This window comes from Trachinotus anak, unplaced genomic scaffold (assembly GCF_046630095.1).
Source record: "Trachinotus anak isolate AG129_WGS33_773 ecotype Australia unplaced genomic scaffold, CSIRO_AGI_Tana_v1 ptg000026l, whole genome shotgun sequence".
Lineage (NCBI taxonomy): Eukaryota > Metazoa > Chordata > Actinopteri > Carangiformes > Carangidae > Trachinotus > Trachinotus anak.
The window spans coordinates 9,079,503-9,097,500 of record NW_027273877.1 but is presented as its reverse complement, the minus strand read 5'-3'; the positions used below and the strand labels follow the sequence as shown (position 1 = coordinate 9,097,500).

The 17,998-nt window shown below is 41.2% G+C and overlaps 3 protein-coding genes across 16 annotated transcripts in view; 2 read left to right on the top strand and 1 right to left on the bottom strand.

Annotated features, from left to right (window-relative positions):
• Positions 1-5,147, top strand: part of dmd (dystrophin) — a 298,427-nt gene extending 293,280 nt beyond the window's left edge. For 12 of the 14 annotated variants that reach the window (XM_071463817.1, XM_071463813.1, XM_071463810.1 and 9 more), the window contains one exon: positions 2,277-5,147. In XM_071463817.1, the coding sequence (XP_071319918.1) occupies positions 2,277-2,395 (119 nt within the window). In that variant the 3' untranslated portion in view covers positions 2,396-5,147. Of the gene's footprint in view, positions 1-426; positions 453-2,276 lie in introns of all 14 variants that reach the window. The other 2 variants (XM_071463815.1, XM_071463820.1) reach the window with 1 other exon arrangement.
• LOC139609382 (adenosine receptor A1-like) lies at positions 4,882-10,673 on the bottom strand. Its single transcript, XM_071463841.1, has 5 exons — positions 9,665-10,673; positions 8,018-8,223; positions 7,782-7,916; positions 7,409-7,593; positions 4,882-6,579 (listed from the first exon to the last, which is right to left on the bottom strand). The coding sequence occupies exons 2-5, from the start codon at positions 8,192-8,194 to the stop codon at positions 5,886-5,888; spliced, it is 1,191 nt and encodes a 396-aa protein (XP_071319942.1). The 5' UTR covers positions 8,195-8,223; positions 9,665-10,673; the 3' UTR covers positions 4,882-5,885.
• A 474-nt stretch (positions 10,674-11,147) lies between these two features.
• The window catches only part of LOC139609381 (carboxypeptidase O-like), an 84,053-nt gene continuing 77,202 nt past the window's right edge, over positions 11,148-17,998 (top strand). The window contains exons 1-2 of the mRNA XM_071463840.1: positions 11,148-11,546; positions 12,216-12,358. The gene's annotated coding sequence lies outside the window, so the exon portion shown is untranslated. The remainder of the gene's footprint in view (positions 11,547-12,215; positions 12,359-17,998) is intronic.

Genomic DNA, 17,998 nt, shown 5'->3' with positions numbered 1-17,998 from the left:
ATGATCTGAAATGTTTGGCTTTTGGTGGATAAAATGTCGACAATATCGATGCAGAAAGCGCCTCTCCTCTCTGTGCTTTGACATGCTCCACACCAGTATATCAAAGCGAGCTGCACCTGCATTGTTGAGCTCATTTGCATGAATATTTTGTTCTGCAGTCCTCGTAAAGAACATTTTGAAGCTCTGGTTGTGGGAGCAAAGACCACTGTGCACATTTGACTTCTTTTGCAACCTGTAGAAGAGATGTGTGAACTATTTTCCTCCAATCAAATACTCATACTGAACCACATCAGAGCTGTGAGCCTCCTCAGTAAGTGACTTGCCTCTCAGACATCTGTCCCACTGATAAAAGGCTGATTCCAACTCTCTTTCTTCCTGTTCTGTCTTTTCTGCCTTTCCTCCTTTCCCCACCCCCCCATGAGCCAGGAGGGAGAAGGGGACACCCGTGAGAGGTTAGTGGCTCAACTTTCTCTCCCGTTTCCTAAGCTCTGTTTCCTCTGCACGCGCACCACGACTGCACCACTGCCGTCTTCTGCCATCACGATTAGAATTTTCAGCTAGAATATGAAGTCTCGGTCTAACAGCTGGATTAATGCCGCACACAAAACATGGAACAGATGAGAGGAAGCAGTGCAGTGATGCAGTGGGGAAAAAAGCAAATATCTGTCCTCCTTCCTGTTACCTGTTTTTAATTTCCTCTCCCTTCTCTGTCACACTGTGTTTTGTTAATCACACAATAGGAGATAGAGCTGTGTAGCCTGTGATGTGTGTGTGTGTGTGTGTGTGTGTGTGTGTGTGTGTGTGTGTTTGTTCTACAGTAGCGTCTCTGTATGCATGTAGATTCAGGATGAGACGGTGTGTTTGTGCCACTCTGCAGTTCACAGGAAGATTCAATTTACTCTGATGAGAACAGTGTGCAACTTTATCTTTTTTTTTCCATTATTCTTATATGTTTAACATTAAAGGACAATCCAATGTTTGCTTTAATAGAAATTGTCGTTACTGTAAGATTAGATTCTATAAAAGTTTGAGTTGATTTAAAATATGAATGGACGTTTGTTTATGTTTCAACTTGGTGCTTCCTTTTGAGGTCAGAGCCTAGACGCTGAACACGTCAACACTATACATGTTCACCAGCTGCGACAGCATGTGGCTGGTTTTTTTTTTCACTGTGTGTGTGTGTGTGTGTGTGTGTGTGTGTGTGTCTGTGTGTGTGTGTGGAGGGATCCTGGAGACACCTGCTGTAGCGAGTAGCAGGTGTTTGTATATCTGCATTGTCTGCCGGCAGAGTTTTGTCAGTGTGTTAGCTGCAATCCCATAAATCTTTAAGCTGTGCAGTCGAGATCAAACTTCAAAGATGTTTGAAGTTTGAAGATGTGTACGGTCTGACCCATGACTACTGAGACCGGAGTGCTTATCTAGCTGCTCGTGGGTCGGAACATGCACATGTTGTATGACCCCAGTGTCTCTGGAGCCTCTGTTTTTCATTGATTAAAAAAACAGCTAAGACCTGCCAACATCAGGCTTTTGTTGGTGATAGAAAATGGTACAGTCAGCATTCACACCTGGGTCAAATGACTGCAGTTGACACAGGTATTTATCGGCTCCAGCGCCGATCAGCAGTGATGTAAACACAACACTTGGGTGAACACACTTAATTTCCCCCTCTTTCCCTGCTGTAACGTCTTTCAGAGCTCAAACACTGTCGACACACCCGTCACCTGCCCACCACAGCTACGTCGCGCTCGGGGATGAAAGAGTGAGCTGCAGCCCCAAAATAAGTTTTAAAAACACACAATCACGAGGATGAGACAATACGGGTCCGTTTTACTTGTCTGCACAGCAGCTAGCAGCTCACTCTCTCTCCCCTGCACCTGCGTGTGTGTGTGTGTGTGTGCGCGCACGTGCACGTGCTCTGTAACTGCATGTGATGACATTGTGTGTGGCCCCTCTGGCAAACTCAGTTGGCAGTGGAGAAGGAGTCAGTCTTTTTTACCATGTTTAAAAAACTCCATTTATACCCACTAATTTTGGTGTAAAAAGGGTATAGTTAACATTGTGTGTGTGTGTGTGTGCGTGCGTGCGTGCGTGCGTGCGTGCGTGCGTGCGTGCGTGCGTGCGTGCATCAAGGAAGAGTTTTCCTGTATTCAACACACATACTAGTCCATTTCCACTGCCATGTATCTTTCAGCTTATGCCAACCTACAGCTCTCTCTCTCTCTCTCTCTCTCTCTCTCTCTCTCTCTCTCTCTCTCTCTCTCTCTCTCTCTCTCCAGGTCCCAGTATTGGCAGTTTGTTCCACATGGCCGATGATCTGGGCCGCGCCATGGAGTCACTGGTCAGCGTGATGACAGACGAGCAGAGCGCCGAACAGCACGAGGCCCTGCCCTTCTGATCCGTCTCCCAACCTTTACATCCTGCCCCCCCCCCCCCCCTTCCTCCTCCCCTCCCTCCATCCCTCCCTCTCTACTTATAGCATGCTTTTCTAGTCAAAACAACTGGATTGGAAACACGGTTTACAAAGCAAATATATAACGTCTATTTTTGTGAAGGATTGCGGTTCCAACGACACGTAAAAAAAAAAAAAAAAAAAGAAAAACATTATAACTTGTAGATTTCAGTAGTTTCTTAAAACGTCCTGAAATTGTTTTATTATTAACAGAGGCTGGTTTTTAAACTTCTATGCAACTGTATAAAACGTGGGGGGGGGGGGGGGGGTGGTGGTTGAGATGAGATACAAATAAGTGTGTTCAGTGTGGTCATATATTTGTCATCTCTTTGTAATTGGGAAACAGCGAAAGCATTTCAGACATTTGTATCAAAAAAAAGAATGATTGTAATCATAAGGGTGCTTTCTAAGAGGAAACTGTCTTTCAATAACAGCGTACACTACTGTCAAGGTAATGCAGGCATCCTGGGTCTTTACAGTACGTTGTCTGTGAGACTGTGTGTGTGTGACTTTATGTATGGGTGTGTGTGTCTGTGTGTGTGTGTGGTGCCTAATTTCCACATTATATTACAGCTTTTTTTTTTTTTTTTTTTTTTTTTTTTTGGCTTTGGCTGATAAACCTCATGTTATATTTAATTTTTTCATCCATCCATGCATCTATTCATCTTCCACATTATGAACATCTCCATGACAACAGCGTTAATCCCTGTATTTGTTTTTAACACAATGTACTGTGTGCACAAGCACATGTTGTAAAGGCCTGAGTCAGAACTGAGACAAGTGAACGAGGTCACTTCAGACCTAACGCACATCGTGGGTTTTCACCGCCCCCCCGTTTCAGTTTAAAGGTACCCTGTGTCGATTTTGACCACTAGTAGCTCTATGTAGCGATGTCTGTAAGAGCGGGTCCCCCCTTTTATTTGCATCTGCATGACACTATTTCACTGATAGATGGTAGCAGTAACGCACCAAGTGTGCCGACAAAGATGGGGAGGAAGACTGCTAGCAAGCAAACTTCATAATAATGTATCGTTGGTTTATAATTCACACGTTGTTAGACCTCAAAAGTACACACAATGTATTCTACTGAGAAACGCTGAATGTAAACAGAAACAGAGGTGGCTGTGTCCAAAATCAGGGGGCCTACATGGCCTACGAAGGTGTGGCCCTTGGTAGCCGCTGTAAACTGCAAAGGCCGAACTGAGATAAGACAGTCTGGTCTACGGAGGAGTTTCACTTTGCGTCACCAGCTGTGCCCGCCCTTACCATTTCTGTCGCCTAGCAACCTTGACAACGTGTAACCTTTTTCCACTAAAACTTGAGGTTTTAAGGCCCTTGATTTTAAGTTGTGCTGTTAGCTGTTGCATAATCCTCAGGCTCTCTGTCGGTGTTGTTTGCTTTCACTACCAGTGTGCAATGAATCTTGGGATAGGTAGGGCCATGAAGGATCCACCTGTTGCAGGAAAAGAAGGCCGCATTTGAAGGAGACTTCAAAATGGGACACCCTTGACGCAATCAGTCTTCAAATCCAGCCGCCAAAGGATGAGGTCCCTGAATTGGGACAGGCACAGAGTCTTTACCCCACTCCTTCAGAAAGAACTAAAAAGAAAAAAAAATCTCGATTATTGCCCCGGTTCATCCAGGAAGTAAGGATTAGATTTTAAATTGTTATCACAAATATAGTGTCTCAGAGTCTTTTTAGGGCCTGTTGAGCGCACACAGTACACTGTGTTTTAGGTTATGATTTGACAGCTTCTCCCTGTCAGAGCTACTGTAAGAGGAACTTAGATGAATGTTATTTTAACTGAATCTGAGCACTACAGTTGTTGGCTAGTTGAGGCCGCTAGCTGCGATTATTTTCTAGGAATAATTCACTTTGAAGAACATCACAATTTCAATCAAAAAATATTTGATTTCTAGGAAGCCCAGACACATAAGCTCTACCTCGTGTAAAATGTTAAAGTGTAGTTCGGAGGCAATTTGTCCAATGTACTCAATCCTGCACTTTCTCAGATTCTTAATTATTAATTGATCATTTCTGGCTGATTGATTCATGTCAGATGTCCTAATCACTCTTTACATGTTGGACTGCACTGTAGGAGCCTCCAATCTGAATGTTCGGATGCATTTGCTGCATTTCTCATCTCCGTCAGAGATTTTCTATGACTCGAAAAAAAAAAACAAGAAAAAAAGAAAAAAGAGCATTTTACACAAAACAAATTGATCTGTGTGCACTACTGTCATACCTGGGATATACTAGATATTTGTTTTCTGTGTGTGGAGGATGCATTTATTCTAGCAGAGTGTTACATTTTGTCTTTGGTTAAAAAAAAGATTTTGTTTTGTGCTGTGTGAGGTGTTACAATATTAGCATGTATGGCTAAATAAAATCCATCCTTATTTAATGTATAACCACTGAGAAGTCCATGATGAGAATTGCAGCGTTATACACACGTGTTTTTGACATCATATTCTTGCAGCATGATCCAAGAGGTTTTTGTTTTTGATCCAGACACTGAATTTAATTGATTTCTTTGTTTTTTTTTTCATTTCTAACATTTGTTTCACCATCACATTATTTTTCAAATAACGCATCAATACTTCACAACATATCAGATTCCACCAAATATATGCCTTACTACTGTATTATAAAATGCTTTACTGTATATCAATAAAGCACGCAGTTATGTTGATTTGACTCATCTGTTTGATTTGATGTTGTGTTTATTTTTTAAGCAGCATTGTTTTGGTCGACACAAAAGAAGAATCCCCAGGTAAAAGTAAACCTGTACAACCATAAGCTCAAATATAATGAAAAATGACAGAACTACTGTTATATCTGAGTGCATTTAAACTGTCAGTGTCATGCAGAATTAGTTTATTCAACTTTTACATGAACAAGGCAAATACACAGAACACTCATGTTCCTGATGTGAAAGATTACATTCATGTATAAAATGGTAAAAACATAAAAATAAGCATGATTTTTTTTTTCCAACTAAGGATTTTTGTAAGAGGAGGGAAATATTTGCTCAGAACGTTCCTAAAACGTTCCTTTAAAACCACTGACCTCAGGTGTTAAACCAATGACTACATGTTTTGATCAGTTATTGATTATCTCATTCACAGATATTCCTACATGCTGTGTCCTTGCTACTGGCATTTTATCCCAAGACTAAAATATCTTAACCGTTAGAACCTGGGATGATCTGCAAATGTTCATGGTTCCCAGAGGATGAATCTCTGTCTTCTGACATTTCCTCTTGCACATGACATTCCCATCAGCTCTAATAGCAGATTCAATATTTAAGTTTACAGCTTGCACTGCTGACAAAAAAATCTACATTTGGTGCTTGTTTGTTTTAACCGAGAGCAACATCATATGTAGAATTGAACGCTGTTGTGACCACCACCCCCCCACCCCAGTGCTTCTCTGCTAGCGTTTTGGCCAAACACTCCACAATCCTCTCCACATTCCTATCAGAGTTTGTCGGAATGACCTCATCCTGTACGCGTACAGGATCGGGTTGAGGGCCGAGTTGGCGTGGGAAAGTAAAATGGCTGCGAGTGTGAGCGACATGGGGACATCGCACTGTGGACAAAGCAGCAGGACGCAGTTAATGAGGTGGATGGGCATCCAGCACACCATGAAGAGGAACAGGACCAGGAAGAGGGAGGTGGCCTTCTGCAGCTCCTGACAGGTGCGGATGTTGGATTTGGCCGCACTGGACCCTCCTGGATGGGGGTCGGAGCAAAAGCTGGTGTATTTAGCTGAGGGGAACCTTAACCCCGGGTTTGTGAAGACAGTGGTAGTCTCAGTTTCAATAAGAGACCTGATGCCCGGCTTATTTTCCTTGGGTTGTCTGCCACTTCCTTGTTCTGGTTCACCTCCTGTGCTTCCTCCAGCAGCTGAACTGCCAGTCTCCTCTGTCCCTATCCTGCTGCTCCCACCAGCAGTCGTGTCCTCCGCAGTTCCCCTGGGCACGGCGATGCGTCTGAGTTGGCGGCGGACGGTGAGGAAGATGTGGCCGTAGATGATGAACATGGCCACCAGAGGTACCAGGAGGCAGCAGAAGAAGTTGAAGTAGACCATGTAGCTCATGTCCACCATACAGGTGAAGATACAGTAGCTGGAATGACAGGCCGGAGGGCAACAGAGAGGGGCATGACTGGGGGGGGAAACCTCTGGTTTGTATCTTCCTCCACCCCCTTACCCACATCACCTCGCTGCCTTCCAGTCTTCTGTTCTCTACCATATTTATTCTTTTAATGACTGTCATGTTTTCATTCATTCATGCATTCATCCATTCACTTGTCATTCAATCATCTTATCCCCGATATATACTGTACATACAGTTCATGTCATGCATATCCCATTTTCCTGCATTTATTCATTCATTCATCTCATCTTCCTTCAATCCTCCCATTCATCCATCCATCCATCCATCCATCCATCCATCCATTCATCCTACAGTCATCCCATTCATTTATTAACTCATTCATTGCATTCATCATCTTTCTATTTTGCCATCCAATTTGTCTATACACACAGGACATGTCCCTGCCTTCACTGATTCAGTCGCTCACTCATTCATTCATTTCATTTTCCCACAATCTTCCCATATAATCATTCATTTATTCATCTTTACATCTTTGTTTTTGTCATTTTTTACTATATTTAATCCATCCCTTCATTTCAATTTCTTCAAAGTCCTCCCACTCAACTTTCATTCATTCATCTTCCCTCCATCTTTCCATGCATTCATTCATTCATTCTTCCTTCCATTTTGCCACCCATATACACATGCTATTTTCCAGCCTTATTAATTCATCCATGTGCATTTCCCTGTATTCTTACCATTCATTCTTCTATCAACACCTACTTCATGTTTACACATTCATTCCCTCGTTCATCCATTCATCTGTCCATCATCTGTCCATCCATCCCCAACCTCTTACTCAGAATCTGTTGGTTGTCTTTGCCAATCCATGAGCGGCACGGAGCCGGAGATGGCCCCAAGCCCCCAGGTGACCAGCAGGGCCAACTGGGCGTTCCTGGGGCTCATCATGCGCTGGTACTGGAAGGGCAGAAGGATGGCCATGTAGCGTTCTGCTGCTACGGCTAACAAGCTGAGGATGGAGCTCTAGAAGAGAAAAAAATATTCTTTAACACTATAGAATTGTTAGGTGGTAAAAACTCGTACTAATTGGAGAATTTACATCAAACGTGTTGTAACATATGGGCTAGACTCGGGCCATTGAACCGGGGTGTATATCTGGGTAGAAATACACCTGCAGTCAGTTTCTTCATCCATTGGTGAATTGTTTGTACCTGTGTGAGGACCATCAGGATGCTGAGCAGCACAAGGCAGAGGGGCAGGTTATGGCGAGGTTGACCCAGGTCTGTCAGCACGGCACAGGGAATGGCCACCAAGCCCACCAGGATGTCCGCCACTGCCAATGATACCTTCAACCACCGATTAAAAAAAAAAACACTTTTTACTCCTTTAGATATCTGCTGCAGTTTTAACAGAAACCACACATTTGTGGTTGAACAACTTCCCTCACCAGAAAGTAGTTGGTGACAGTGCGAAGCTTCTTGTTGCGGGTAACAGCCAGGCAAACCAAGAAGTTTCCGGTGATGGCCAGCACGGCGATGAGGAGCTCGGTGGCAATGTACAGCCCTTTAAGACGGGGTTGGAATCCAAAAGGCATCTCAGCTGTACAGCTAGGAGTTACATTCATGACGAGAGGGACACGGATTCCACAGTCACCTGGAAAAAAAAACAGGCAGCGGTCGTGAAAGATTACAGTCTGTTGCACGACTTCTAATCATGGGCTCAGGACCCATATGAGTAACGTGATTGGTTTTGAACAAAATGAATAGATTTCTGTGAGTCATGTGCAGATTCAGGCTTTCACATTGACAGATTGGATTTAGCACAGAGAAGAAGAGAGATATGAGAAGAGCAAGGAATAGTGGTTATTATTATGGTCTTTATGCTCACCAACTGAGCGGTGAAAATTGGGCCTGATAAGGAACAGAAACAATGACACACACACACACACACACGAAAACACAAGCACGCAGACCTGGGTGTCGACTGTTTACACACACTGATAGATTTTCTGTCCTCCTGCATATTGCCGTGCACACGTGTAAATAAATGGATACTGTGAACTAAACACACTCCACATATTAACTTGTTCACTAAAAATAATCTACAACAGTTATAAAAGGGGAGGTTTAAACAAGCAGAAGAAAACACAGAGGAGAAGTTGAATGTCTGCGGTTGTGCAGTTGTACTTCCTATAATGTAAGTGATTAGAGACTGTTCAAAAATGATTGACATGGGGAGGAGGGTCCAACATTATGTTTGAAAAGAAGCCCCAGGTTGTGCATATGAGCCGAATTATTCAATTAATGGAATAACAGAAAATTAATTGGCAATTTTTTCAATTTATTTTATTAAGTGAGAATTTGCGGCTGTATTTTATATGATTTTATATTGACTGTCTTTAGGTTATGGACTGTTGGTCAGACAAGAGATCTGAAGACAGTGCCTTTAGCATTACTTGAAAAAAAAAAAATCAACAGATTAAATGATTAATTTAAAATTACTAGTTGCATCCCTTATTATATTATAAACTTAAAGCAGGTACATGCTAACTCAATTTAATTTAATTTAGTCTTATGTTATTATGCAGATTAAATAAACTGTGACTGCTACTAGAACTACCAGAAAAGTCAAAATGAAAAGACACACTTTAGAGCAGTGGTTCTTAAAGTGGAGCCCATGCACCCCCCCAGGGGTGCCTGAGGGGTTTCCTGGGGGTCCCCAGCAGTACTTTCACAATAATTTAATCCATAAATAACACTAACACTTTCTGTAATAAAACATCCAAAAGCAAAAATCTTATCTTAAAACTGACATTTACGTTTTGGGAGCTCATAGAAAATTAGACATGATTATTGTCTCTTGCAGATCAGAAAAAAAAAAGCCCAAAAAGTCAGACAACCCTCCCACATAAAGAAAACTTACATAACCCTCCTATTTTCTGTCCCTTTCCCTATAATAATTTGTTTACAATCCCTTAGAGAATGCCACAAAAGAACTAAAAGGTACTATAAACCAATATAACCAAGACAAATTTCTGTATATGTGTAAATTTCAGGATAATACAGTTTAGGTTCGGATTATGGTGGTTACCCACCTGCACTCAGCTCCAGGTGCAGTCATCACACAGTTTGTTGGCTCCAGACCGTGCAGGCATCAGACTTCACTGCTGAACACACTGAGCTGAAACCAGGACAGGAGCAGGACCAGCATGACCTGCCAGACTTAAACTACACCCTTCACCACTCGCACATCCACCCCTCTCTCCTCTACTGCCCCCTCCCTTTCTTGCATGGCAGATAATGCAGACTATGTCAAGACTGTTGAATGAGCAGCAGCAGTTGCCACACTGGATCTGGATCTTTGTGAAATGGAAAAGCAGACAGCCTTTGACGTAAATCCCGGACAAAACAAACATGACATATTAAATTTGAAATTATGTCCACCTGAGCTACACTTTCATGTGGTAAAATACTTTGTTGTATTACAGTAAAGAACAATGAACGTGCAAAGCAAACATGTGCCAAGTATACTTGATGTGCAGTTAAAATAAAAAACAAGTGCACTTACACAAACATTGAATCTATAAATGTACATATTACACAGCGGTTTGAAATGTGCACATTGGCAATGGTGTTGTTTTACACTTACATACACGTTTTGTATTTACTTTGTATGCACAATTGTATGACCTGTAGGCAAATGCATATATGTGGACTACAAGACAGCAGAACCTCTGAGCCCTGGACCAGTTGAGAAAGGATATATGTATATATGTATATCTTTGGTATTATTAGACTTGTACTGGGTTGATCAGATATTAAACATATAATGCTGTGTAAGTTTATTAGGTCGTTGATTGACGTCACCTGATAAGTGATTCAGTGCAGAATACTACAAGGGCTAGAAGTGGCGTAAAGAGGAATGGGACAGCACTTTACGACATACAGCCTGGTTTCCGTGAGGACGCCAAAACATGTCAGGTACAACTGTGGCTTTGGGACCTTTGATTTTACATTCACACATTTCATTTTTACATTATCATCACGCCATCGTAGTGTCTATGAATCACCACATGGAAACTCCTTCTTCTTGTAACATTAACGTTTGGGTTCATTCCTTTCATGTTTTTTTCCTCCACCTTATCCTTTTTTTTTCCTTTAATGCTAATGGCGGTTGTTTTTGCGCTCCACTGCGTCCCCTGGTAACCATGGTAACGTCACAGCGCGTTGAACTTGGGTAATTTCCTCAGGTGTGGTCTGCTGGCTGAAACGCGGGCTTTACGGAAAGTGCGCTAGAGAGCCCTCATGGCCCGGGTGGTTTTACAGTGGGACACCCCTTAAACCCCGTGGACTTACCCCCCCCCCAAGGGGGGTGCACTGGCGTGCAGCCAAGGGGATTAGGCTCCATCGGTTTGCCCCAGTTTCAGTCCAACGTCACCATTATGTGGTCCTTTTAAACTTTAAACGCCCTACAGCATCCAAACTGGGGGGGGGGGGGGCTGCACCATGCCGACATAAAACACCCCAAGGCCGCTGCCTCGACGCTGCCGCCCCGCATGGCCGTGACCATGCTGCTACGACGGAAACCTCCACAGGGAGCTCCAAAGGAAAAGCTCCGTTTTCTCCGGTAAAGAACAGCAGCTACAAAGACAGAAAGTATTGAAGGAAGAAATTCTGAACTTTAGCAAACACGCTGTCATGCTAGCTAGCATAAAGCTAAAGCGATGGAGGCGCTGAGGGTGAAGATATAAGTGTAGTATAATTGCTAACTTGTTGGTGAAAATGTCTCCTTCATGGGCCCCCCGAGCATTAGCCACATTTTGGACTCGGTTCACCAGCCAGGCAGAAGTGAAGAGAACAAAACGAGGCATGTTATCATCCAGTTCTCTCAGAGCAAGAACCGCAGGAGAGCGGGATTAGAACAGAGGTGGTGTTGGATACATCAGTGGACAGAGAGTCACAGGGAAAAGACTCAAGGTATTTCCTCTATGATCCCCATGAATAAGCACTAAAAAGTTGCTTTTATTATAATAACTAGGTTGGATGGTTTAATTATAATATTTGACATTGATGCAACATTGTCTGACTTTGATGTTTTCTTTTCCACTTCAGTTGCAGTTTGTAGATCTAATTAATATTCACTAGTTCATGTTCATTAGGAATTGCTCTTTTCCCTGTAGTTTGCACAGACCTGGATGATTAAGTATGGCATAATGCATTCACTTGAGAAAAAAAATCTGTAATTTTTTCAGAATTAATTAGATAAGTTTATTTTATTATTATTATTTTTATGCACCTGTTCCCTTTAGTATATTGTGAAGATGTCAGAGCCAAGTTATTGTTGTATATGGAATTGGTCAATATTAAAAAAACCAAAAAAAAGTGGCTGGTAGTCAAGCTAGCTGTCAGAGACAATGCCCTGCTTCCACCAAATGTGGGCAGTGTTGTTCTAATTGATGTCTATTTTTAGCTTTAACTGGGCTTAATCAGAAAACCATCACCCAGGCCAATTACAAGAAACTAGCGAAGGCAAAGCGCCAAGTGTATGTTTTGTGTATACTGTAGACTTTTGGTAACTGCTGCAGAATATTCTTTATGTGTCTGAGTGGAACTGAGGTATTGGTGAAATGTGTGTGTCTGATGTAGGTAATGATGAACAGGGGAGGCTGTTCGCCCTGACAGAAGCTGACCAGGTCGACCAGGCCTACAAGGAGAAGGGATTCAACATCAACTAGTCCTGCTGCAGCTCGTAAATAGACAGACAATGGGACTTCATGACTGCTTCAAAGGTAGGGAGTTGCCACTGTTTTGCTGTCTCGCTGGTTTATGATGTGGGTCAATCTGAATGAGGTATACTGTTGTACTCATGGTTACTGTAACATGAACTGAACAGTTGAATTGTGGAGAATCTAGGTTAACGATGTGTAGCGTGTCAATATAACAAAAGTTTAAGCATTTGTATCTTTATCTGTTTTGCTATGCTGCTTTGTGTGGGATTTAAACTGGTTGCCAGCAACCATGTGGATTTTAAGAGGCTTAGCCACCTCTGTTGTATTCTTTTTGCTCCCTCTGTTTAAGCTTCATGTAGAAAAATAGCAAAACCTCTGCTAAGATTAGCCACCATAAGCTTCTGATCATACCAGTACACGTACTGAACTGAGAAAGAGTGCGTTTTTTTATTGTGAACTCAACTTTTTATTTAAGATTGTTGTATTTATTCTTAGAAAATGTGCATAGTTTTGCTTTAAAGTAAAAATATTCATCTGTAATGAGTTTGAATAACTAGTATCCCTGTTGTTGTTAATGCTGTCTAGTCCTGATCAGAGGACATGACCGGAGGCCATGTGATTCATGTGTGAATTCACAGTAGACCCCTGTAAAGCCATACAATGTCCTGACTGACCAAGTCATGGCATGACAGGCCGACATAGTGCACACAAACTGGTAGGGAGCTTGAAATGCTCCTCACAGAAGAGAGGTTTGTACAAATATATCCGGAGACAAAGCTGCTGTGCTGAGAAAAATGCGACAGTAAATTGCAGCGTGGAGCTTGTTGTGGTAGATAAACGTCTCAGAACAATATGTTATCACTAGGCTATGTTTAATCAAACCCCTTGCATTTCCCTCAAGAACCACAAAAGTCAATAGCATTATTTTCTCGACTTGCAAAAGGGCACTATGCTCTCAGGTAGTACAGTCATATGTAGTGTTTTTAAGAGAAGAAGAAACCAATACATTGTTCCAGCCACAAGGTGGTGCCATAGGACCATTGTAGATCCAAGAGTGTTGAGGATTAAGTAGATCATGGATTTTTCTCTATTTAGAGCCAAATGCACTGAAAAAATAAATACAGATATTTTGTTACATGTATAAATTGTCTTTAGATGAAAATATGGCTTCAACATTTGAGAGGTTGAACAAAATATCAACAATTACAGACTAAAAGTGGAACAAAAGAATTGAAAATCTAAAAATAAATAATAAATGATATCTAAAAATCAAAATCAAAAAATATCAAAATCAAAATAACAGCATAAATAATATCCAAATAATGCAATAACATCATATATGAGGAACACATGACTGTAAAACAAAATGATATCTAAAATACACAACATGACGTTCCCACTGTGCTTGTATTCACATTAAGATTCCTCCAGATGGCAGAATGTAAACATGATGCATCTACTGTAACAACAAATACTCAATAGGGATGGTTCAAGCATTGAACCATCCCTATTGAGTATTTGTATGAATATTACTGTAAGCACCCTAACCTCATCCTTATTCTGAACCTGGGTAACATCAAAATAAACATCAAAGTCAACATGGACACAGGAACCTGTTGGTTCATCTCTGCTGCAGATTAACATGCTTTCGCTTCTCAAATACTCAAATGGTTCCTGTGGCAGGTCTGGCTGTTAAAGTGGTTTGACTGCAATTTCCTCTCTGTGCCTTTGCCGTTTTCTCCCACGGCAGAGTGCACATATCTCGCACTCTGTTTTCCATTTTTTTTCCCCTCTCAACCACACGTCAGCTGATCTGACGTTTTGCCATCTCAGGGGCCCTTTTTTCACTGCCCAGGCTGGAGAGCATTTGTACAGGAGCCTTGAACTCCAAGGTCTGCTTATGCCAACAAATCAAGAAATTTCTAATTGTGTCTTCAGTGTAAAAATGCACTTTCCCCACAAGGCTTTCTGGGTGTTATTCCCATGTCCACTGATGCCATTCTGACATGGCAGAGTATTTTTTTTCTCCACTCACATAATCCTTAAATCCAGAATGCAGTTAAGCTTCAGGAAATGTTGAGTTTTAACGGTTGTAGCATATTCCTGAGCTAAATATTGCAGCCATATAGCTTATACCGTATGCCATGCAACTACAACAGTCTACTTGCATGTATTTTCTAAAATCTTTATCTTTTAATGTCAGGTAAAGTTATATATTTTGAATCCAGCATTTGACTGCAGAACTTTGTTAATATCTTTTGAATCATAAATAACAATAGTACTTTAATCTGTGTTTATGGGTTCTGTAAATGTTCACTATTTTTGCTTTGTATTTCCTGTTAGAAAGGTAACCATCTCTGAATACACTATTATAACCAGGCTACACATTTGACTGAGTAAGAACATACTTGTTGATACAATGCGTACAGTTGGCATATGGTTATACATGCATGCCCCTACAGTGCATGAAATACAAGACACTCATATCCCTAAATTTATACACATGTACTGGACTTAAAGCAAACATAGAATTTAAATGTCTGCAAACATCGCTGTCTATTTTGAAAATATTTGATGCTTTTTTAATTTTAATTTTTAATAAATTGTTGAAAAGAAAAAGCATATTTAGTTATTATAGCAACATACATTGATCAGTGAGATGTAGCTCAAAGTGCTTTAGATTAAGAAATGGAATAGTATAATAAAATAAGGGTGAATAAAATACAAATAGCTATAAAACGGAAAAAAAAAACATCTTTAGGTTTTATTTATTTATTTAAGCCAATTTGCTTCATCACATTCTGATGTAAATATTGTTGAAGCCCCTCCCGCTTAAAACAAGGGGAAAGCGCATAGATAAACTGAAATCTTTCGTGCAAAATTACCTTTGGGGCGGAAAGTGTTGTTGTCATGTAGGACACCATTGCTCATAGTGGAGAGAGAGCGAGAGAAAATGCTTCTTTAGCACCTTGAAAACTGACTTTATGATCTAGAGATCACTGGTGTGGCCTTCACAGACTGGACCGTCCACATTTTTAAGAACTCAGATGCTGAAGTGAAAGCATGGTCATAAAATAGATTTACAGCATCACCTGTCACTTAAAAAGAAAAGCAGATTGAAATCCCACTTTATTCAGGCCAAGCAAACACAAACAAACACACACAGATTGTACAGGATGAGGCTAAAATCAAGACATGCAAACAAGCAGCCAAACACAGATAAGATTCTTCCTCTTTCTCTTTATTTGTAATCAAACACACTCAAAAAACATACGTGTGTACATACAGCTCTTGTGTTTAAATCAGTCAGCCCACGACCGTCCAACACCAAAGAGCCCGGTCTGCGTTCGTGCTGTCACACGCTCTAAATGACTCGATGCCAGCCTCCCTCCCACGTCTCGTCCTCTTTGCTGCCCACTTTCCTCTCTCAGTCGGAGTTTATTTATTGAACAATCTGGCGTCCAACTCGCCCTGAAACGCTTCAGTGACTTGACACCTCGGCAACCATCGCCCAACGCACTATCCGTCCGCCGCCTGGGCTCGTCTGCATCAAAGGCCCCGCTGCAGCAGCAAGTCGGAGGGGGTGACAAAATACTCCTGGCAGGCTGCATTTCTTGCTGCTGCTGCCTGAAGGAGACGAACCGGGGTCACTATTGGACGCGCGGCTGTGAGGAGTTAGCCAGCTTGACATCAGAGTGAAAGAGAATAATGTGTTTACATGATCCCTTCTGTCTGAGGAAAATGCAGAGGCAATATGCTACACAAACTAACACACACACACACAAACACACACACGAACACACAGCACCACTGAAGTCCAGTGACTCTGCAGTCTTACATTGTGCCCTCTGGGTTACACGTGTCACTTCCCATCTGTCTTGCGTACTCCGTCGAACAACCTCCTGGAGCCATTGTGTTTTCGATCGAGGCAGGAAAAAAAACAGCCTCCACATCTTGTAGAACCACATTAAATTTTAATGCTGTAATATGAGTTTGTTTTTTTTTTTTTCATGTGTTTCATTGCATTTGAAAAAATAGTTTTTTCTTGCAGGTAGAAATTGTATGGAAGTGAATAAGGGCCAAAATAATCTGAATCTTATCCGCAACTGAAATTTTAATCACTACTTAAGACTTGAAATTAAAATTGAAAGCTGCGGTTACTGATTTTTCTTTGGCCACTTGGAGGCAACAGAAACTAACTTCAAATGCCAATATGTTAGTTAACAAGTACCTATTTACACATCCAGCAAACACGGAGCAACATTCATCTTTATTTGGAGTGATGTTTGTGTCCACCTGTTGAATGTAAAGTATAATATCCACTCAGGTTTACCTCTGTTTTGGTCTCCATCAACTCCTGAAGGAAATATCTGGCTCTTTAGCTCCTCCATTAACTGTGTTTGTTTGTTGTTTGGTGCCGGACAGATCGTTAACAGTAGGCAGAATAGCCTTAGCCATAAAACCAAAACAATAAAATCAATGCTCAAAGATGCAGGTTTGAATTTTTCATTTGGCATCTAATTTGAGTTGATTGTTTTTATTAATTTTTTTTATTTGACTTATAAGTCAGAATCTGACTGAGCGCATTAATTAACTTTAATCATAGCTTTTTGAATGTTGGAATTTCCCATATAATTTCACTGACCCTGAAAACACCTCAAGTTTTTGAACTTGGGAATTTCAGAGAGAAGAATATTAAGCTCATAAACTCAAATAGGTGTTTTCAAAGTCAAATATTTTGCAGTTAAAACTCTGTAGTGTTAAGAGAAAAAGTTTGAAATTTTGGGAAATACACTTTGTTGCTTTAGAGGTAGCTGGGAAGATTGATACCACTCTCATGTCTGTGTGCCAAAAACCACAAGCAGCCACTTAGCTTAGCTTAGCATGACTGGACTAGAAACGGGGAAAAGACAATTTCTTGGCCAGGAGCACTGACTTTCTGGAGTCTCAATTAGAGGTGCTGCTAGGTGGATTTTATTACTTCAGAAAAGGCAGGCTACCTGTTCCCCTTGTTCCCAGTCTTTATGCTAAGCTAAGCTAAGCAGCAGTTGACAGTAGCTTCATACAGAGTACAGAGAGTCAAAGCAAAAATGTGCATGAGTGTATTTCCCAATATGTCAAACTATGCCTTAAAATTCTACCATTAATTATTGATTAGTGGTCACAATAAGTTAATGCTTATAATTTTCCAATTATTATGGCCCTTATTTGCTTTTATTAAATTTAGGCACAAGGTTACATCAGCTGCACACTTGGCTAATCTGTACATACTTTTTTTTTTTTTTTTTTAATTAATTAGTAGATTGAATAGGTTAATATTCATAGCAAAGTATTAGTATTTTTAATCTCATGATTTCAGTTGCTCCAGAAAAATAAATATAAAATGATCACTGTGATGATTCTCTGTTGACATACCGGAGGTACATGTGGTGCATTAGCCTTGGGGCCGCTGCTGTTCCTGTTGGTTGTACTGCACTGATCAGTCCTGCAGCAGGTGGAAGTCATGTGGTTTAGCCACAAACTGAAGGTGATGGAGTTTTTTTTTTTTCTTCCAGTGCTGGTTCACAGGTGGCTCAGTTTTCTAGCTGCAGCTCTTCCTCAATGCCATGCATTGCAGAATATAATATTTCAAACTCATTATGTAGTTAGAGTAATTCATGGTTGTCAGTTGACAGTGGCAACACAATAATCAGGGAGGAA

What these genes read in the sequence shown, in the direction of transcription:
- LOC139609382 (XM_071463841.1), bottom strand. Translation starts at nt 8,194, where the DNA reads ATGAATGTAACTCCTAGCTGTACAGCTGAGATGCCTTTTGGATTCCAA. An exon ending in CTGTCACCAACTACTTTCTG is followed by an intron (nt 7,917 to 8,017) that starts GTGAGGGAAGTT and finishes CGGTGGTTGAAG; the next exon opens with GTATCATTGGCAGTGGCGGA. An exon ending in TCCTGATGGTCCTCACACAG is followed by an intron (nt 7,594 to 7,781) that starts GTACAAACAATT and finishes TTTCTCTTCTAG; the next exon opens with AGCTCCATCCTCAGCTTGTT.